Here is a 20,799-nt window from a genome sequence, read left to right on the forward strand (position 1 = left end):
GTGCTCCTAGTGCCCCAGGGTACCCTTGTCCCAGTGCTCCCAGTACGCCCAGTCCCGGTGCCCCGGGGTACCCCCATCCCAGTGCTCCCGAACCTCTCCATCCCAGTGCTCCCAGTGCCTCCGGGAGGACGGCACCAGTTCTCCCTGCACCCCCCCATCCCAGTCCTCCCAGTGCACCCACTGCCCTGGGCCCCCCCATCCCAGTGCTCCCAGTGCCTCACCCCCCCCCCGTCCCAGTGCTCCCAGTATGGGGAGGTGGGGGGAGCACCCCACCGGTCACGAGTTGGGCCCGTCTCAGCCGAGAGGCTCAAGGCGGGGGGGTCTGGGTGCTGCCCCTCCATATCCCCAGTCCCTCCCAGTTCCTCCCAGTTCCCCCCACACCCCCTTACTGGGACGACTCCGGAACTGGTGGGGCAGGAAGCGAAGCCTTATCGGGGCGCGCAGGACCGGGGGGTTTGGGGGTGCGGGGGTTTGGGGGTTGGGGGAGGGTTGGGGGTGCAGGGAGGGTTTGGGGGTGTGGGGGGCCCTGGAGGTGCCGGGAGGGTTTGGGGTGCGGGGGTTCCGGGGTGCGGGGGGTTTGGGGGTGCGGGAGGTTCTGGGGGTGCAGGGGGTTTGGGGGTGCGGGAGGTTCTGGGGTGCGGGAGGGGTTGTGCAAGAGCTTGTGCAAGAGCACGGCTGGGGCAGGGGGGAGGCAGCATGGGGGGCCCCCCAGCACCCCTAAAATGAGACACCACCCCAGGCCAGGGGATCCCCCGGGACCCCCAAACTGGGACCTCTGGGACCAGGGGACCCCCAGGACCCCCTTGGGACCCCCAAAGCCAGGGGACCCCCCAGGACCCCCAGACTGGGACCCCCAGGGGCCGGGGGCCCCCCAGATCCCTCCCAGCTTCCCCAAACCAGCCCCCTTGGTGCCAAGGGACCCCCAGGACCCCCTGGGACCCCCAAGACATGGGGACACCCAGGACCTCCTGGGACTCACAGAGCTGGGGACCCCAAAATCCCTCCCAGCACCTCCAAACTGGAACCCATAGGACCAGGGGACCCCCAGGACACCCTGGGACCCCCAATTCCTGGTTTTGGGGGTGCCACCTGGGACGTGGGTGTTGATCCCCCCCGCCCCCCCCCAGGAGCACAGAGCCGCGGGGGCCGCGAGTTTTGGGGTCCCACCATGAGCTGCACCCTGGACCTGGATCGGGGCCCCACGCTGGACGAGCTGCTGCAGGGCTGCATCGACGCCTTCGGGCGGGGGGGGCCCTGGGGTTGGGGGGGGCTCTGGGGGGGTGCCTGGGGTCTGGGTTTTGGGGAGGCTGGGGTTTGGGGGCCCTGGGTTTGAGGACCCCCTGGATTTGGGCAGGCTCTGGGATTTGGGGGACCCGTGGGGTCTGGGGGACCCCTGGGGACTGGGGGTTCCTGGGGTCTGGGGGGCCCAGGGTTTCGGGGTCCCCTGGGGTCTAGGGGTCTCTGGGGATTTGGGGGATCTCTGGGGGGTGTCTCTGGGGATTTGGGGGGGTGTCTGGGGTTGAGGGCTCTGGGAGGGTCTGTGGGATTTGGGGGGGGGCTGTGGGTTTGGGGTCCCTTGGACTGGGGGTAGGTGGGGGTGCGGGGGGTGTCCCCGTTACTGGGGTCTCCGGGGGTGTCCCCGGGATCCTGGGGGTGTCCCTGGGATCTGGGGTCTTGGGGGGCTCTGCTGGGACTGGGGATGCTGGGGGTGTCTGGGCCTGGGAGGGGGCTGGGGGTCCCGGGGACACTTGGGGGTCCCAGGGAGGGTTTGGGGGTCCCGGGGGGTGACGCGCCCCGGCCCCCAGACGCGCAGGGGAAGGTGCGGGACCCCCACCTCGTCCGGCTCTTCCTCATGATGCACCCCTGGTACCTGCCCCCGCCGAGCTGGCCGACAAGCTGTTGCGCATATATCCTTGGGGACCCCCGGCCCCCCAAACCCCCACGGCACCCCCAGACCCCTGGGAACCCCCGGGACCCCCAAACCCCAGAGACCCCCCGCACCCCCATCCCAGCTGCTGCCTATATATCCTTGGGGACTTCCGCCCATAGCCCCCCCCCCAAACCCATGGGGCCCCCCATAGCCCCCAAAATCCTCGGGACCCCCCTGGCACTCCCGAACCCCTGGGACCCCCCAAGACCCCCAAAGCCCTGGGAACACACTGGGACCTCTCAAACCCCCTGGGACCCCCCATAGCCCCCCAAAACCTCCGGGACCCCCCATAGACCCCCTGGGACTCCCTGAATCCGTGGGACCCCCCCCATAGCCACCCTAAAGCCCCTGGGACCCCCTGGGTCCCCCAAAACCCCCGCCCCCCCAGCCCCCCAACCCCCGGGACCCCAGCGCAGGCTCCTTGACACCCCCCCACCATCGAGGAGTCGGGGGGCTTGGCCGAGGGCCCCTCCCTGCGCCTCAAGATCGGCCACCTCGTCCGGTGAGTGACCCCCCGGGACCCCCAAAACCCTCTGCGATCCCCAAAACCTCTGGGACCCCCCGGCACCTCATAGCTGCCCCACAGCCCCCGGGACCCCCAGACCCCCTCTGGGGCCCCACAGCCCCCCCACAGCCCCCCCCAGCCCCCTGGGACCCTGAGACCCTATTTGAGGACCCCATAACCCTCCTGGGACCCCTAGGCCCCTCTGGGGACCCACAGCCCCCTGGGACCCCCTACACCTCCCTTAGGGACCCCACAGCCCCCCAAAGCCCCTCTGGGACCCCTAGACCCCCTCTGGGGACCCCATAGCCCCCTGGGACCCCCTAGATCTGCTTTAGGGACCCCATAGCCCCCGCAAGCCCCTCTGGGACCCCTAGACCCCCTCTGGGGACCCCATAGCCCCCCCACCCCCCCGGGACCCTGAGACCCTATCTGGGGACCCCATAACCCCCTGGGACCCCCTAGGCCCCCTCTGGGGACCCCATAGCCCCCTGGGACCCCCTAGATCTGCTTTAGGGACCCCATAGCCCCCCGCAAGCCCCTCTGGGACCCCTAGACCCCTCTGGGGACCCCATAGCCCCCCCCCACCCCCCGGGACCCTGAGACCCTATCTGGGAACCCCATAACCCCCTGGGACCCCTAGGCCCCCTCTGGGGACCCCATAGCCCCTGGGACCCCCTAGAGCCCCTCTGGGGCCCCCCCGGCCCCCCTGGGCCCCACCGACCCCCTTTGGGGCCCCCCCGCTGCCCCCCAGGTACTGGGTGCGGGCCTTCCCGGGGGAGCTGGCCGGGGACCCCGAGCTGCTGGGCCGGATCGGGGCGCTGCGGGAGGCGCTGGGCCGGGGGGCCCCCGACACCCCCATCGACCTGGACAGCCTGTACGTGGGGAGGGGGCCGGGGGCGCGGGCGTGCACGGGGACGCGGCGGGCGTGCACGGGGACACGGGGGGCGTGCACGGGGACTTGGGTACACGCACGAGGCAGTACACTGTACCTGCACCCAGGCGGTACACTTGGGTGCAGGCGTGGGGACACGCGTGTGCGCGCGCAAGGTGTGTGCACGCACGGGGACGCGAGGGCCTGCACGGGGGCGTGCGTGCAACGGGGCGTGGGGCTGCGGGCACGGGGGCGCGGGCAGGGGGACGCGGGTGCACGCACGAGGTGTGCGCGTGGGGGGGGACAAGTGTGCGTACGTGGGGGGCGCGCACGGGGACACGGCCGTGTGTGCGTGCACGAGGACGGGGGTGCGTGCGTGGGGGGGCGCGTGTGCGCGGGGGCTCGGGTGCGTGCAAGCCCGGCCCGGGGCCCGCACGGGGTCGGGGCGCCCACGGGGCCACGTGCATCCACGTGCACGAGGCTGGGGGCCGCGGGGGGGGTGGGTGCGCACGTGCGCGTGCAAAGCACCCTGAGCGCGTGGCGGGCGCAGGCCGGCGCAGTCGGAGGGGGAGCAGGAGGAGCCGCCCCCCCGGCCCCCCGGCCAGCGCAAGACCTCGCTGCTGCTGGACCACCTGGAGGCCGCCGAGCTGGCCGAGCACCTCACCCACCTGGAGCACCGCGCCTTCGCCCGCGTCCGCGTGAGCACGCCTCGCACGCCCACGCGCCAGCCCCGCGCCCGCCCCCAGCCGTCGCGCGCCCCCGCCGTGGGTCCCCTCCGTCGCACGCCCACGCGCGAAACCCGGACGGGGTCCCCTCCGTCGCGCGCCCCCGGGGAGGGTCCCTCCTCCCTCGCACGCCCTCGTGCGAGACGCGCGCGGGTCCCCGGGCGTCGCGCGCCCCTGGACGGGTCCCTCGGGCGTCCCCGCGCGAGGCCCGGGCGGGTCCCCTCTCCCTCGCGCGCCCCCGCGCGCGGCGGGCCCGTTCCCCGCCGCGTCGCACGCCCGCGTGCGAGGCCCGCGTGCGAGGCCCGCGTGCGCGCAGTTGCAGGATTACCGCAGCTTCGCCCGGCGTGGCTGCGCCGCCGGCAGCCCGGCCCTGCAGCGCGTCGTCGCCCTCTCCAACGGGGTCTCCCGCTGGGTGCAGCTGCTGGTGCTCAGCCCCGCCGCCCCCGCCCAGCGCGCCCGCGTCCTCGCCCGCTTCCTCCACGTGGCACAGGTGACCCACGCCCGGCCCCACGGCGCGGCCCCGTAGCGATGCCCCACGGCCGGCCCCGTAGCGCTGCCCCGAGGCCGGTCCCATAGTGCTGCCCCACGGCTGGCCCCACGGCGCGGCCCCGTAGCGATGCCCCACGGCCGGCCCCGTAGCGCTGCCCCGAGGCCGGTCCCATAGTGCTGCCCCACGGCTGGCCCCATAGCCCCACGGCACTGCCTCACAGCTGGACCCATAGCCCCATAGCCCCGGCACATGGCTGGCCCCATGGCCCCACAGCAGTGCCCCGTGGCCAGCCCCATAGTGCTGCCCCATGGCTGGCCCCATAGCCCTGCCTCCTGGCTGCACCAGAGCCCCACAGCTCTGCCCCATGGCCGCTCCATAGCCCTACCCCATAGCAGTGGTCCTGCCCCACGGCCCTACCCCATAGCAATGCCCCTGCCCCATAGCAATGCTCCAGCCCCATAGCAACGTCCCTACCCCATAGCAGTGCCCCTGCCCCACAACCCTGCCCCATAGCTCTGACCCCCGCCCCCAGAGGCTGCTGGAGCTGCGCAACTTCAACACGCTGATGGCGGTGGTGGGGGCTGGGGCACGGCTCCATCACCCGCCTGCGCCAGACCCTCGCCCTGCTGCCCCCCGACGTCACCAAGGTGGGGCTGGGGGGCTGGAGGTCCGAGGGGTCCGGGGGGTCCTAGGGAGATCCTGGGGGCTCCTGGGGGCTTCTGGGGTGCCCAGGGGGTTCTGGGGGGGGTTCTGGGGGCTCAGGGGGTCCTGGGGGCACAAGGGGGTCCTGAGGGTCCGGGGGTGGTCCTAGGGGGTCTGGGGTGCCCGGGGGTCCTGGGGGGTTCTGGGGGCACATGGGGGTCCTGGGGGGCACAAGAGGGTCCTGAGGGTCCGGGGGGGTGGTCCTAGGGGGGCTGGGGGCTCCTGGGGACACATGGGGGTCCTGGGGAGGTGGTCCTGGGGGCGTCTGAGGGGGCCCTTGGGGCTGGGGGGCTCTCAGGGGAGCTCAGGGGGCCACGGGGTGTCCTGAGGGACGGGGGACCATCACCCCCAGCCCTGCTCGGCCCTAAGATGTGCCCCCCCCCGTGCGTGTCCCCCCCCTCTGTCCCCCCCTGCCCCCCGCCCCCAGCTGTGGGCGCGCCTGGCGGGGGCGGTGGGCTCGGGGGCAACTACCGGCGGTACCGGGGGCTGCTGGGGGCGCGGGGGCGGCGGGGGCTTCCGCCTGCCCGCCCTGGGGGTCCACCTGCGGGACCTGGTGGCGCTGGAGGCGGCGCTGCCCGACTGGGGGGGCCCCGGGCGCCCCCACCCCGCCAAGCTGCAGCAGCGCTTCGCCATCCTGGGGGCTGCTGGGGGGCGAGCAGGGGCCCCCCGTGCCCTCCGACCCCGACCTGCTCCACCTGCTGACGGTGAGACCCCCCCGAACTGCCCCCAAAATGCAACCCCACCCCCCGCACCCCAGACCCCCCGCACCCCCAAAACAGACCTGCGCCCTCCTGCACCCAAACCTCCCCCGCAGCCCCAGACCCCCCTGCACCCCCAGACCCTGACCTGCAGCCCCAGACCCCCCTGCACCCCATGAACCCCCCAGGCATCCCTGCACCCCCAAACCCCTCTGGCCCCCGACCCCCACACCCCCCTGCACCCCAACCCCCCAGGCCCCCCGCCTCCCGCGACTCCCCGCCCCCCTGCACCCCCAAGCCCCCTGCCCCCCCGGTCTGCCTGCACCCCCAAACCCCCCGGCCCCCCCCGGTCTCCCTGGAGCTGGGGCAGACGGAGGAGCAGCTCTACCAGCTCTCGCTGCAGCGCGAGCCCCGCACGCGCACCCCCGTGAGTGTGCAAGGGGCGTGCGACGGGGGTGAGGGTGCAAGGGGGGGTGAGTGTGCAAAGGGGGGTGCGCAGCGAGGGGTGAGTGTGCGACGGGGGTGTGCAACGGGGGTGCGAGTGTGCAAAGGGGGTGCAACGGGGGGTGCGAGTGTGCAAAGGGGGTGCAACGGGCGTGAGGGTGCAAGGGGGGTGAGTGTGCAAAGGGGGTGTGCAGCGGGGGTGAGTGTGCGACGGGGGTGTGCAACGGGGGTGCGAGTGTGCAAGGGGGTGCACGGGGGGTGAGGGTGCAAGGGGGGGTGAGTGTGCAAAGGCGGGGTGCGCAGTGGGGTGGGTGTGCGACGGGGGTGTGCAACGGGGGTGCGAGTGTGCAAAGGGGTGCAACGGGGTGCGGCGTGCACAAACCTGCGGGGGGCTGGTGTGCAACGGCGGGGGTGAGACGGGGGCGTGTGCAATGGGGGTGCAACGGGGGCTGCGGCGTGCGACGGGCTGTGTGTGCAATGGGGGCGTGCAACGGTGGCGATGTGCAACGGGGGGCGTGAGCGCGCAACGGGGGGTGGGAGTGCAACAGGGGTGCAACGGGGCGTGAGTGTGCAACGGGGGGTGCGGGGGGGCAGCGCCCTGGGGGGCCGTTGCACCCCAAGCTGCCCCCAGCGCGCTCCCGGGCGGGGCCGCCCCCACCTGCCGGTGCCTGTGCCCCCCCAGTCGGGGCCCCCCGGCGCTGCCCCCGTCTGCCCCATGGACGAGTGGGTCCTGCCCGACCCCCCAGGCCCGACCCGGCCCTGCTGCGCGCCCACCTCGAGAGGCTGGTGGAGGTGGGGCGGGGGGCTCGGGGCTCTTGGGGGTCCCTGGGGGCTTGGGGTCCCTGGAGGGGCCGGGGGCATCCGGGAGGGTCTCGGGCGGGGGGGCTGCTGGGAGTCCCTGGGGGTCTTTGGGGGCTGGGGGGGTCTCGGGGGGGTCAGGAGGCATCTGGGGGGTCTCGGGGGGTCCGGGAGGGGTCCGTGGCTTCCGGGGGCTGATGGAGGGGTCCGGGGTCCCTGGGGTGACGGGGGTCCGGGGGGTCAGGGGTCCCTGGGGTGGCGGGGATCCGGGGGTCCCTGGGGTGACGGGGGGTCCGGGGGTCAGGGGTCCCTGGGGTGACGGGGGATCCGGGGGTCCCTGGGGTGACGGGGGGTCGGGGTCCCTGGGGTGACGGGGGGCAGTACATTTTCCGTAACTTCGACGTGGACGGGGACGGCCGGATCTCGCGGGAGGAATTCGGGATCGTGCGGGAGAACTTCCCCCACCTGCAGCTCTTCGGGGACCTGGACACCGACCGGTGGGGACCCCGGGACCCCAGACCAGGGACCCCCGAAATCCCCCGGGACCCCCAAACCAGGGACCCCCCGAGATCCCCCCAGGGAACCCCAAACCAGGGACCCCCCCCGGGACCCCCCAGGGTCACCCCAAACCAGGGACGCCCCCCAGGGACACCCCCAGGGACCCCCAAACCAGGGACCTCCCCCAATCAAGACCCCTCCCCCAGGGACGCCCCAGGGACCCCCAAACGAGGGACCCCACAGGGACCCCCAGTGACACCCCCAAACCAGGGCCCCCCAGCGACACCTCCCCAATCAGGACCCCCCTGACACCCCCAAACGAGGGACACCCCCTCCCCCCCCCAGGGACCCCCCCAGGGATTCCCTCCCTGCCCCCGGGACCCCCAGGCCCCCTGACCGCCCCCCGCCCCGAGGGACGCAGGCATCCGGGACCCCCAACCCCCCCCGGGACCCTCGTGTCTGGGGGACCCCCGCCCCTGGGACCCCCCCACTGCCCCCCATCACCCCGGCCCCCAGGGACGGCAGCCTGAGCCGGGGCGAGGTCCTGGCCTCCTTCCTGCGCTGCAGCAGGGGCCCCCCGCCCCCCCGGGGCCCCCCACCTCTTCGAGGAGAGCAGCGCCCTGCGCCCCGCAGCCTGCCGCCACTGCCGCCGCCCGGTGAGACGGCCCCGCGCCCGCACGCCCTGCGCCCCGCACGCCTCGCACGCCCTCGCACCCTCTGCACGCCCTCGCACGCCCTCGCACGCCCTCGCACCCTCTGCACGCCCTCACACGCCCTCGCACGCCCTCACACCCCCTTGCACACCCTCCTGCCCCTCCCACCCCTCGCACGCCCCCCACATGCCCCCACACACCTCGCACCCCCTCGCACGCCCTCGCACGCCCTCGCACGCCTTGCACACTTCGCACCCCTCGCACGCCCCACACGCCCTCACACCCCTCACATGCCCTCACACACCCTTGCACGCTTCAGACCCCTTGCACGCCCTTGCACACCCCCACACGCCCTCCCACGCCCTCCCACACCTTGCACGCCCCCCCGCCCCTCGTACGCCCCTTGCACGCCCCTCACGCCCTCACACGCCCCCCACGCCCCCCACACCTTGCACACCCCTCACATGCCCCTCGTACGCCCCTCGCACGCCTCTCACACACCCCGCGTGCGCCTTGCACGCCCCGCGTGCCCTCACACCCCCGTACACCCCTCGCGCACCCCTTGCACGCCCCCCGTGCACCCCTGGCACGCTCCCCACGCACCCTCTCACTCTTTGCACCCCCCTCGCACGCCCCTCGCACACCCGGAGCTCACGTGCACCCAGGGCCCCTCGTGCCAGGCCCCTTGCACGCCGGCCCCCCGGGCGCGGTTTGCACGAGCATTTTGCACGCCTCGCCGGCGGGAGCCGCGGGGGCTTTGCACGAGCGCCGCGCACGGGAGCCGCTTCCCCCGCGTGTCACGCGAGCGTGCGTCGCACCAGGGCCTTGCACCAGCGTCCTGCGGGGAGGGGCCGTCGGGCTCCCCTCGCACGGGGGCTTTGCACGAGGAGGGGGCCCCTGGCACGGGGTCGCCCCCCTCACCCCTCCCCCCGGCCCCCCCAGATTTTGGGCCTCCACAAACAGGGGCTGAAGTGCCGCAGTGAGTGGGGGAGGGGCGGGGGGCCATGGGCGCCTTTCGGGTGCCACGGGGGTGCGAGGGGGGAGGGGCTGCGATGGGGGTTCGAGGGTGCCATGGGGGTGCAGTTGGGGGTGCAAAGGGGGGTTTGGGGCGCAATGGAGGGTGCAACGGGGGGGGCTTTATGGGTGCCATGGGGGTCGTGGGTGCTCTGGGGGTGCAATGGGGGGTTCATGGGTGTCCTGGGGGTGCAGGGGAGGGGTTATGTGTGCCATGGGGGGTTATGGGTGCTCTGGGGGTGCAATGGGGGTTTTGGGTGCCATGGGGGGTTATGGGTGCAATGGGGGGTGCAATGGGGGTTGGGTGCCATGGGGGTGTTAGGGTGCTCTGGGGTGCAATGGGGGGTTGTGGGTGCCATGGGGGGTTATGGGTGCAATGGGGGTGCAATGGGGGGGTTGGGTGCCATGGGGGTGTTAGGGTGCTCTGGGGGTGCAATGGGGGGTTGTGGGTGCCATGGGGGGTTATGGGTGCAATGGGGGTGCAATGGGGGGTTAGGTGCCATGGGGTGTTAGGGTGCTCTGGGGGTGCAATGGGGGGTTGTGGGTGCCATGGGGGGTATGGGTGCTCTGGGGGTGCCATGGGGGGTTATGGGTGCAATGGGGGTGCAATGGGGGGTGTTGGGTGCCATGGGGGGTATGGGTGCTCTGGGGGTGCCATGGGGGGTTAGGGGTGCCGTGGGGGGGTTATGGGTGCCCTGGTGGTGACGTGCTCCCCCCAGCCTGCGGCCTGCGCTGTCACGCCGGGTGCCGGGAGCGGCTGCGCGTCGAGTGTCGCCGTCGCACCCAGAGCATCGCCGCCGACGCCCCCCGGGACACCCGGGACCCCCCCCCGCTCCTTCAGCTTCTCCCTGCCCTGGCCCCGCCGGCTCTCCCTGCAGCCCCCAGGTGGGACCCCCAAACCCCGGGACCCCAGGGCCCCCCAGCACCCTGGGGACCCAGGCCCCAGGCCCCCGCCCCCTGGACCCCCACTCCCCCATCCCCTCCCTGGCCCCCAGGGCACCCAGGCGTCCGGGACCCCCGCCCCAGGCCCCCCAGGCCCCCGCGCCCCTAACGCCCCCCCGCCCCCCCAGAGACCCCCAAGGAGCTGCAGGAGGTGGAGGACGGCGTCTTCGACATCCACCTATAGCCAGGTATCGGGGGGCCGGGGGCCTGGGTCCCCTCAAGGCGGGGGCCCGGACGCCTGGGCTCACCGCCCCCCCTTTCCACAGGGTCCCTGGGCTCTGGCTCACCCTGACCCCCCTCGACCCCAGGACCCCCCCCCCCGCGGCCTGGGGGGCACTCGGCCTGGGGGTCTCCTCTGCGGCGGCAGCGCCGGGGCCCCGACGCCGGGGGAATAAACTGCGTCCGTCTGTCCGTCTGCTCCTGGCGCCCCGCACGCCTGCGACCCCCGGGGGGGCTGTGGGGCCGGGGGGCGGGGGGCTCGGGGGCTGGTTATAGTGGGGGGTCCATGGGGCTCCCTGTGGGGCAGCTGTGAGCCCCCTGTGGGCTAGCTATGGGGCTGGCTATGGGGCGTCCGTGGGGCACCCTGGGGGGCTTCTATGGGGAGTCTGTGGGGCAGCTGTGAGCCCCCTGTGGACACTCTATGGGGCAGCTATGGGGTGTCCGTGGGGCACCCCATGGGGTGTCTATGGGGAGTCTGTGGGGCAGCCGTGAGCCCCCCGTGGGCTCCCTGTGGAGCAGCTATGGGGCTCACTGTGGGGCATCTGCAGGCAGTCTGTGGGAGCCCTGTGGGGCAGCTATGGGGCAGCTATGGGGCAGCCATGGGGCAGCTGCGAGCCCCCCGTGGGCTCCCTATGGGGCAGCTACGGGCCGCCTGTGGGGCTCCCTCTGGGGTGTCTGTGGGGAGCCCGTGGGGCAGCCGCGAGGACCCCCGGGGTCCCTGTGGGGCAGCCGTGGGGCAGCCGTGGGGCGCCGGCCGTGCCCGTGCGAGGCCGTGGCCGGGGCGGGGGCGCGCGGGGGGGGGGGGCGCGCGGGGCCGGTGCCGTGCGCGTGCCCGCGGCGGGCGGGAGCTGCGGGACTGCGGGAGCGGCGGGGACGGGGCCGGGGCCGGGGACGCCGCCACCGCCCCGGGCAGGTACCGGGACACGGGGGGACACGGACACGCGGGGGGCAGCGGGGGGGTGGGGGCAGGATGGGGGTACCCGGGGCGGGGGGCAGGATGGGGGGCGGGGGTGCCGGGGCTGAGGGTGCGGGATGGGGGTACCCGGGGTGGGGGGACGGAGGGTGGGGGATATTGGGGGGCTGCAGGATTGGGGTGCTGGGGGTGCAGGATGGGGGTACCGGGATGGGGGTGCAGGATTGGGGTACCCGGGGGTGCAGGATTGGGGTACCCGGGGGGGTACCAGCACGGGGGTGCAGGCTGGAGGTACCGGCGGGGGGAGGATGGGGGTACCCGCAGGGGAGGGGTGCAGGATGGGGATGCCGGGGGGGCAGTGGGGTACCAGGGATGGGGGTGCGGGATGGGGGGGTCAGGACGGGGATGCAGGTTTGGGGTGCCGGGGGGCAGGATGGGGGGCACCGGAAATGGAGGATGCGGGGTGGGGGTGCAGGGGACGCAGGATGGGAGCCGGGGGTGCAGGATTGCGAGGGTGCAGGAGGGGGCTACCGGGGGTGCAGGTTTGGGGTACCGGGGCTGGGGGTACCAGGGCTGGGGGGCAGGATGAGGCCCCAGGGCTGGGGGCTGCCGGACTGGGGGTACGGGGGGGATCACATCCTTCCCCCCCATCGCCGTGAGGGGTCTGGGGGGGCCCTGCTGAGCCTGGGGACCCCCCCATCCCGGGGGGCCGCATCCCGCCCCTCCCCGGGGCCTCGGGCGATGCGTCCTCGACACGCGGGGCCGGGGGGCCGCAGCCGGACCCCCCTCGCCCCCCACTGCCGGGGCTGGGGCCGCCTCCCTCCCCCCCCCGCGGGAGTCTCGTCCTGCCCCACGGCGCGGACTTGGGGGGTCTCGTCCTGCCCCACGGCGCGGACTTGGGGGGCACGTCGTGCCCCCGCCCATTGCAGGGGCTGGGGGCCGCAGCCGGCCCCACCCTCGCCAGGGCCCCCCCCGGGGTGCGGGGCCGGGGCTGGGCGTGCGACGCACACGCGTGTGCGTGGGGCTGCCGGGCCTGGCCGCCTGCGTCCCCCACGGGCGCAGCGTCACCGCCGCCGGGCAGCGGGACGGTGCACACGCGTGTGCAGGCGTGTGCGTGCGTGTGTGTGTGCGCGCACACGCGTGTGCGGGCACGGCTGTGCGTGCGGATGCGTGTGCCCGCAGGGTGGGGGCAGTTGCAGGCGCGTGCGTGCGTGTGCAAAGGTGGGGGGTGCGGGGGTGTGCACAAACCCGGGGTGCACACGTGTGTGTGCATGGGGGGCGCATGCAGACTTGGGGTGCACACGCGTGTGCAGGGGGCGCGCAGGCAAAGCTGGGGTGCACGGGAGCGTGCAGGGGGTGCGCGTGCTGCATTGGGGTGCACGGGAGTGTGCGTGGGGCGCGTGCATGCAAAACCGGGGTGCACGTGTGTGCACATGCAAAACTGGGGTGCACACGGGTGTGCAGGGGGTGTGCATGCTGATGTGGGGGGGCACGTGAGTGGGTGTGTGTGTGCAAAACTGGGGTGCGCCTGAGCGTGCAGGGTGTGTGCAGGCAGAGCTGGGGCGCCTGTAAGTGTGCAGGGGGTGCGCGTGCTGCATTGGGGTGCACATGAGTGTGCGCACGCGTGGGGGGTGTGTGCATGCAAAATTGGGGTGCACATGAGCGTGCGGGGGGTGTGCATGCTGATCTGCGGGTGCACGTGAGCGTGCACATGCAAAACTGGGGGTGTGGCTGTAGGGGGGGGTGTGTGCAAGCTGGGGTGCACGTGTGCGTGCAGGGGGATGCATGGGGGGGTGTGAGCGTGCAAGGGTGTGCGCGTGCAAAACTGGGGTGCACACGAGTGCAGGGTGCGTGCAGGGTGTGCGCAGCGTGCGCACGGGTGTGTGCAGGGTGTCGGGGCGTGCGCACGCGTGTGTGCAGGCGCGTGTGTGCGTGAGCGCGCAGGCGTGCGCAGGCGCGGGTGCGTGTGCACATGTTCAGAGGCGTGTGCGCGGGGGGGGTTGTGTGTGCACCGGCGTGCGCGAGGGGGGTGTGCACGCGGGGGGCGCACGCGTGTGCAAGGGCGTGTGCAGGAGCGGGGTGCACGCGGCCGCACGTGCGCGTGCGAGGCCGCGCTCACGGCGGGGGGGCCGGGGCACCCGGACAGCGGGGTCCCCCCCGGGGGTCCCCTGGAGCCCCCCAGGGCCTTCTCCTCCCCGTGACCTTCACCCGCCCGCGGGGGGCAGAGGGGACCCGGGCGCCCCCCCCCAGCCCCCCGGGACCCCGGGGGCCGGGTGCCCCCTCCCCCATCAGGCAGCAGAAATCAATAATTAATTGATTAACTCGGGGGGAGGGGCACCCGGCCGCCGGGGGCCCTGGGGGGGCAGGGGGGTCTGCAGGGGTCCCCCCACCCCATAGGGCTCCCCTGGGGTGGGGGTGAGGGTGGGGGCTGTCACGGGGGGGTCGTCGCTGTCAATCCCGGCCCCCCCCCGCAGGTGCAGCAGTTAGTGTGATTGGCTAATTATGCGGCGCATGTTAATGAGCCCCATTACCCAATGAGGGGGGGCCGCCACGGCAGGGTTATAAATAACCTGGGGCCTCATTTGCATGATGCCAGATCCCGGGTTGCCGCGGTGACCGGCATCATCCCCCCCCCCCTAATCACTGGGGTTAATTAACGGGGTTGATAACGAGGTAGAGGGGGGTTGGAGCGAGGCCCGGACGCCGGGGTCCTGAGGGGGGTCCCCGGCCGCCCGGGTCCCCTCTCACGCTCTCTCTCCCCCCCCAGGTGCCCACCGGACGCCCCGGCCATGCTGTAGCCCCCCCCGGGGCCACCCATGCGGCTGTGAGAGGACGGGGGTGGCCGGGCCCCCCAGGGCCCCTCCAGGGCCCCCCAACCCGCCCAGGCTCCGCAGACACCCCAGGCGCCATGACCTGTCTGGACGCCGAGGGCCACCCAGGTCCCAGGGTCCATCTAGAGACTAAGGCCCACCAGGGCTCCATGGGCAACCAGGGCTCCATGGGCAACCAGGGCTCCGTGGGCAACCAGGGCTCCCAGGACCATCCAGAGACTAAGGCCCGCAAGGGCTTCATGGCCACCCAGGGCTTCGTGGCCAACCAAGGCTCCCAGGACCATCCAGAGACTAAGGCCCACCAAGGCTTCCTGGCCAACCGAGGCTCCGAGGACTATCTAGAGACCAACGTCAATGATGGCTCCATGGCCCGGTTAGACTTGAAGGTCTACCAAGGCCCCACAGCCAACCAAGGCTCCAAGGACTATCTAGAGACCAAGGTCAACCAAGGCCCTACAGCCTGTCTAGATCTGAAGGTCCACGAAAGCCCAATGGCCAACCAAGCCTCCAAGACCCATCTAGAGATCAAGGTCCACCAAAGCCCCATGGCCCGTTTAGACCTGAAGGTCCATGAAAGCTCAATGGCCAACCAAGGCCCCACAGCCAACCAAGGCTCCATGGCCTGTCTAGAGACCAAGGTCAACCAAGCCCCCGTGGCCCGTCTAGTTCTGAAGGTCCAACAAGACTCCACGGCCTACCAAGCCCCCAAGGACCACCTAGAGACCAAGGTCAACCAAAGCCCCATGGCCCATTTAGAGACCAAGGTCAACCAAGGCCCCGTGGCTTGTCTAGACTTGAAGGTCCACCGAGACTCCGTGGCCACCCGAGGCTCCACGGCCCACCTAGAGACTAAGTTCCACCAAACCCCCATGGCCAACCGGGCCACCCCGTCCTGTCCGTGTCCCCGTGTCCCCTTGGGCGCCCACCTGGGCTTGGTGCTGCTGACCTTGGGGTCCCTGCTGCTACCAGGGACCTCGGGGGCGGCGCTGGAATTTGGAGGTGCCCCGGGCCAATGGGCACGCTACGGGCGGTGGGCGCCGGGGGCCGGGGGCCAGCTGAGCTTCAGCTTGAAGACCAACATCTCCCGGGCATTGCTGCTCTACCTGGACGACGGCGGCAACTGTGACTTCTTGGAGCTGCTGGTGGCCGAGGGGCGTCTTCGCCTCCGCTTTGCCATCGCCTGCGCCGAACCCGCCACCGTCCAACCGCCGGCGGCGGTGAGCGACGGTCGTTGGCACATGGTGCTCCTCACCCGTAACGCCCGCGAAACCGCTTTGGCTGTGGACGGGGAGGCGCGGGCGGCCGCCGTCCGCTCCAAGCGGGCCGAGATGGCGGTGGCCAGCGACCTCTTCGTAGGTGGGATCCCACCCGACGTCCGCCTCTCGGCGTTGACCCTCAGCACCGTCAAGTACGAGGCGCCCTTCCGGGGTTGGTTGGCCAACCTGAAGGTCGGGGACGCGCCGGCGGCCCTGCTGGGCGCCCAAGGGGTGCGGGGCGAGGGGGAGGAGCGCTGCGCCCGCCACCCGCCCTGCGCCCACGGCGGCCGCTGCACCCTGCGCCGCGGAGAGCCCCGCTGCGACTGCACCGGCACCGGCTACCGCGGGCCCTTCTGCGCCGAAGGTGAGGGCGGCGGGGGGACCGCGGGGTGGGGGGGCCGCGGCACCACCTCGTGTCTTTGCATTCTTGTGTGTCCTCCACGTCTTCGTGTCCTCTTGGCGTCGGACGTCTTCATGGCGTCGGACGTCTTCCCGGCCTTGCGTCCTTGTGCTTCTCCACGTCTTTGTGTCTTCCTGGCGTTGCACGTCGTCATGGCTGCCTGCTTGTGCTTCCCCGTGGCTTCGTGTCCTCTTGGCGTTGCACGGCTTCCATGTTTCTCCCCTCGTGTCTGTGCGTTCTGGCGTTCCTCCGTCTCTTGGTGTCCTCTTGGCGTCTGGACGTCTTCCTGGCGTTGCGTCCTCGTGTTGCTCCTTGGCTTCACGTCTTCCTGGCATTGTGCGTCCTCGTGTTCTTGTGTTTCTCCGCATCCTCGTGTTCTCTCGGCGTTGTGTCCCCTCCTGGTGTTGCACGTCCTCATGTCTTTGCACGTCTGTGTGTTTCTCCATCTCTTCGTGTCCTCCTGGCATTGTGCATCCGCGTGCCTCTCCATGTCCTCGTCCCTCTCCGTGTCCTCGTCCCTCTCCGTGTCCTCGTGCCTCTCCGTGTCCTCGTCCCTCTCCGTGTCCTCGTGCCTCTCCGTGTCCTTGTGTCTCTCCGCATCCTCATGTCTCTCCGTGTCCTCGTGCCTCTCCACATCCTCGTGCCCTCGCAGCCTCGCACGCCCCCGCCTCTCTCCAGGCCTCTGTGCCCTCGCACACCCCTGCCTTTGCACGTCCTTGTGCCCTCGCCCGTCCTTGTGCGGCGTGGGGGGGCTGGGTCGGGGTTCCCTTGGGGTTCCCCCCACAGTGGGGGGGGAAGGGGGGCTCTGGGGAACCCCCAGCCCAGCCCCACCCAGGGTCATCGCACACCAGTGTTTACTTGTGCAATCGCCCGCCCCGTGCCCTTGCACACCCTCGTGCAATCGCACGCCCCCGTGCCCCTGCCCGTCCCCACACCCTCGCACGCCCTCGTGCGAGGCCCCGAGGCCGGGTGCCCCCGGGGTGACGGCAGCGGCTGGGCGTGCCTCGTGCGAGACGCCCCCTCGTGCGAGACACCCCCTCGTGCGAGACGCCCCCTCGCACACGTCCCCGCCGGGGACCCGGGGACAACTGGCGGCGTTGCCATGGCGACAGCATCCTCCCAGGCCTGTTGCCAGGACGACGGTTGCCGGGACTGCAGGCCGGGATGGGTTGCCATGGCGACGCCGGGGGATGGGTTGCCGTGGCGACGCCGGGGCGGTTGACCCGTTGCCAAGGCCGGTTGCCATGGAGACGGCCGGGCCGCCTGTCTCCCTGGCGACGGTTGCCGGGGCGCGGCGCCGCGGGGATGTTTTTCCACCGGCCGTGTCCTTGAGGGGTGACGGGGACGGGGACGGGGGGGCTGGGGGTGCTGTGGGGTGTGCCACGGGGGCAGGGTCCCTGTGGGGTGCGCTGTGGGGTGCGCTATGGGGTGCAAGGTCCCTGTGGGGTGCAGGCAGGGTGCTGTGGGGCGCACCGTGGGTTGCACGGCCCCTGTGAGGCGTGCTATGGGGTGCTGTGGGGTGCGCTATGGGGTGCATGGTCCCCGTGGGGTGCTCGTGCGGTGCCGTGTGGGGATGTGGGGCTCCCGCGGGCACGCTGTGGGGCGAGCAAACCCCCCTGGGGCGTGCAGGGGGCGTGCAAAGCCTGGCAGGACGTGCCACGGGGCGTGCAAATTGCACCAGGGCGTGCAAACCCCCCTGGGGCGTGCGAGGGGGTGCGTAACCCCCCTGGGGCGTGCAAACCCCCACCCCCGGCCCGCGCCCCGCACACCTCCGTGCGACACAACCGTGGTGCAAGGCCCAGCCCCGTGCCCTCCCCCCTCCGCCCCAGCCTCCCAAGGTCAACCCAAGGTCACGGGGACCCCCCGGGGTTCGGGTGGTGTCACCGGGGCTGCGCGTGGGGGCACGCGGGCACGAGCGTCCCGCTCGCTAACGCCTCTCCCCTCCCCCCTCTGCTCGCCCCCCCCTCGGGACCCCCAGAGGAAGAACCCGCGGTGGAAGGTGAGTCGGGGGCGTGCAAGGCTGGGGGTTGTGCAAGGCTGGGGGGGGCGTGCAAGGCCCGGCGCCACGCCTGGAGCAGGAGGGTTTTGCACAGGGCCGGGAAGGCTTGTGAACAGCTCAGCAGTTGTGCAAGGGGGCGTGCAAAGGTCGGGGGCGTGCAAAGGTCGGGGCGGTGAAGATCGGGGTGTGCAAAGCTCAGGGGAGCGTGCAAAGCTCAGGATTTGTGCCTGTGCACGGAGCAGGGGTGCGTGCAAGGCTCGGGGTGTTCGTGCACGGAGCAGGGCTCGTGCAAGGCTCGAGGGCTTGTGCGAGGCTCGGCACGCGCTTGCACACAGCGTGGGGCTCACGCAGCCTCGGGTCGGTGGTGCTCGTGCACGGCCCGGTGCTCGTGCAAACCCCGGTGCTCGTGCAAACGCCGGTGCTCGTGCACGGCCCGGTGCTCGTGCAAACCCCGGTGCTCGTGCACAGCTCGGTGCTCGTGCAAACCCCGGTGCTCGTGCACGGCCCGGTGCTCGTGCAAACGCCGGTGCTCGCGCCCTGCCCGAGCTGCACGGGCTCCGCACGCGCCTACGGCCGCGTCAGCCGCCGCTTCCGGCCACGCCCCCTCCGGCCGCTCGGCATGACGTCACCCCGGGCAGCCCAATAGGACGGCGGCATGCAAATGAAGGGGGGGGTGGCCGGCCCAAGGAGGCGGAGGGGTGGTGGGGGGCGCTGCGGCCGGTGGGGGTGGGGCTATGCAAACGAAGGGGCGCCGACAGCCAATGGGGAGGAGGCATCGGGCGGCCAGGGCGCCCGGGTGAGCTCTGCCCCGCCCCCCGCGAGGGGCGGGGCTGGCGCGAGGGCCGTGCGGCGCACGAGGGCGTGCACGAGGCACGGGGGCGTGTCCGCAGGCGGCCTCGCGCGGGGCCGGTGCCGCGCCCGGCGCGTGCAAGGAGCGGGGCTGGCGCGGGGGCGCGCAGCGCGCGAGGGCGTGCAAGGAGCCGGACGCGTGCACGGCACGCGGGCCGCGCGACGCAGGGGCGTGCAAGGAGCGCGAGGCCCTCGTTAGCCGCCGCCGCTAACGAACCCCGCGAGCCCCGGGGCGCCTGGGTCCCCCCGGGGGTGGGGGCGGGGGCGGGGTCCCCGCGCGAGGGGGCGCCCCCCGCCCCCCCCGTGTCTCCATCCCCTCCCCTCCCCCCCCCCCGGCTTTTCCCCCAACCAAGAGCAAAAAAGGGGAAAAACCCGCGGGAAGGCGGCGGGTGGGGGAGGTGCGGCGCTGCCGGCGCGGCCCCTCCCCCCTGCCTGTCCCCGCCCCCGTGTCCGTGTCCCCCGCCCCGCCCCGCCCCCGGCATCGCCCGATGCCGTCTGGGTTAACGCGCTTTAAGTTGTGACGGGGCCCGCGGTGGCGCCTCTCCCCTCCCCTCCCCGCCCCTCCCCCGGGCCTCTCTCTTCGTTTCGCCGCTCCGGCTCCGGCCGAAATTATTTTATGAGTAATTAATTTCAATTAATTATTTTCCCTTTTCAAATTGTTTCCCCTTTTTAAAATTATTTCCGCTTTTTAAACAATCTTCCCTCTTTTAAACTACTTTCCCTTTTTAAATTCTTTTCCCCTTTTAAAATTCTATCGCTTTTAAAAAATTATTTTCCCTTTTAAATTCTTTCCCCGTTTTGAATTCTCGCCATTGTTCAATCACTGCCCTCTTGGAACCATCCCCTTCCAAACCCCTCCCCTCCCCCGTCCCTCTCCCCTCCGACGCCCCTCACCCTTGGGCCCTTCGGGCGCCCGGGGCCGCGGCCGGAGCGGCCGCCCCTGCTTTTGCATTTTTACTTTTTTTTGCCTTTTTTGCCTTTTTTGGCCCTTTTTATGCTCTTTTTTTGCCCTTTTAATGCTCTTTTTTGCTCTTTTTCGCCCTTTTTATGCTCTTGTTATGCCCTTTTAATGCTCTTTTTATGCTTTTTTTCTCTTTTTTACCCTTCTTTGCCCTTTTGATGCTCTTTTTTTCCCTTTTTTCCCTTTTTCCCCCTTTTTTGCCCTTTTGATGCTCTTTTTTTCCCTTTTTTCCCTTTTTCCCCCTTTTTTGCCCTTTTAATGCTCTTTTTTTTCCATTTTTTGCCCTTTTTTTGCCCTTTTAATGCTCTTTTTTTTTCATTTTTTGCCCTTTTAATGCTCTTTTTCGCCCTTTTTTGCCCCTTTTTTGCCTTTTAAAATCTTTTTTGCTCTTTTTTTGCCTTTTTCTCCCTTTTTTGCCCTTTTCTGCCGCCGCTCCGGCGGCTCTGCCCTCCCGCCCCCACCCGCTCTTCGTCACTTTCACTTTCTGTTATGGCCTCCCCCTTTCCGACCCTCTCTCCCTTTTTAACGACTTTCGCTTTCTTTTGCCGCCCCGCCCCCTCTGCCGCCCTCGCTCGCTCTCACCACTTTCTCTTTCTTTCCCGCCATCACTTTCCCTTTCTGCCACCACTTTCGCTTTCCGTTGTTGTTTTGCTTTGGCTCCGCCCCCCCAAGGTCCCGCCCACCTGCGAGTCACCGGCCAAGGTAATGACGCGCCCCTTCCCCCGCGTGACGCCGTCGGGCCCCCCTTCACCCCCCCGTCATCATCATCGTCATCGTCGTCATCATCGTCATCGTCATCATCATCCCCCCGTCCCCCCGCCCCCCCATCGTGTCTGTGGCTCGTGCGACACGGGGGGGAGGGGCGGCCACCTCGCCGGGGGAGGGGGGGGGGCAGGGGGAGGGGGAGGGGCAGCTCCTTGCACGGGCACCCCCGGGCGCGTGCAAGCGTCCCCCGGCACGAGGGCCCGGGCGAGCGTGCGAGCACGCGCGCCCCCTCGCAGCGGGAGGGCAGCTCCTTGCACGGGCGCCCCCGGGCGCGCGAGCGCGGCCCCCTCGCACGAGGGCCGAGGGTGCCCTCGCGGGGAGCCCGGGGCGCACGCG

General features: G+C 71.4%; 2 protein-coding genes across 16 annotated transcripts in view; both read left to right on the plus strand.

The window, feature by feature from the left end:
* Positions 1 to 1,168: 1,168 nt before the first annotated feature.
* On the plus strand, positions 1,169 to 10,674 carry LOC140660581 (RAS guanyl-releasing protein 2-like). Its single transcript, XM_072881561.1, is given in 17 exon segments — positions 1,169 to 1,259; positions 2,363 to 2,432; positions 3,187 to 3,309; positions 3,857 to 4,004; positions 4,348 to 4,521; positions 5,054 to 5,097; positions 5,099 to 5,168; positions 5,651 to 5,927; positions 7,048 to 7,157; positions 7,545 to 7,660; positions 8,178 to 8,231; positions 8,233 to 8,317; positions 9,257 to 9,293; positions 10,048 to 10,132; positions 10,134 to 10,213; positions 10,399 to 10,458; positions 10,537 to 10,674. Coding segments are annotated over 16 exon segments (1,620 nt in total). The 3' UTR covers positions 10,455 to 10,458; positions 10,537 to 10,674.
* Positions 10,675 to 11,322: 648 nt separating this feature from the next.
* The window catches only part of LOC140660217 (neurexin-2-like), a 42,443-nt gene continuing 32,966 nt past the window's right edge, over positions 11,323 to 20,799 (plus strand). For 6 of the 15 annotated variants that reach the window (XM_072880821.1, XM_072880834.1, XM_072880825.1 and 3 more), the window contains exons 1-4: positions 11,323 to 11,402; positions 14,170 to 15,853; positions 17,868 to 17,888; positions 20,371 to 20,400. In XM_072880821.1, the coding sequence (XP_072736922.1) occupies positions 14,311 to 15,853; positions 17,868 to 17,888; positions 20,371 to 20,400 (1,594 nt within the window). In that variant the 5' untranslated portion in view covers positions 11,323 to 11,402; positions 14,170 to 14,310. The remainder of the gene's footprint in view (positions 11,403 to 14,169; positions 15,854 to 17,867; positions 17,889 to 20,370; positions 20,401 to 20,799) is intronic. The other 9 variants (XM_072880823.1, XM_072880829.1, XM_072880831.1 and 6 more) reach the window with 4 other exon arrangements.

The sequence above is a fragment of the Ciconia boyciana genome, chromosome 16 (genome assembly GCF_034638445.1).
Source record: "Ciconia boyciana chromosome 16, ASM3463844v1, whole genome shotgun sequence".
Lineage (NCBI taxonomy): Eukaryota > Metazoa > Chordata > Aves > Ciconiiformes > Ciconiidae > Ciconia > Ciconia boyciana.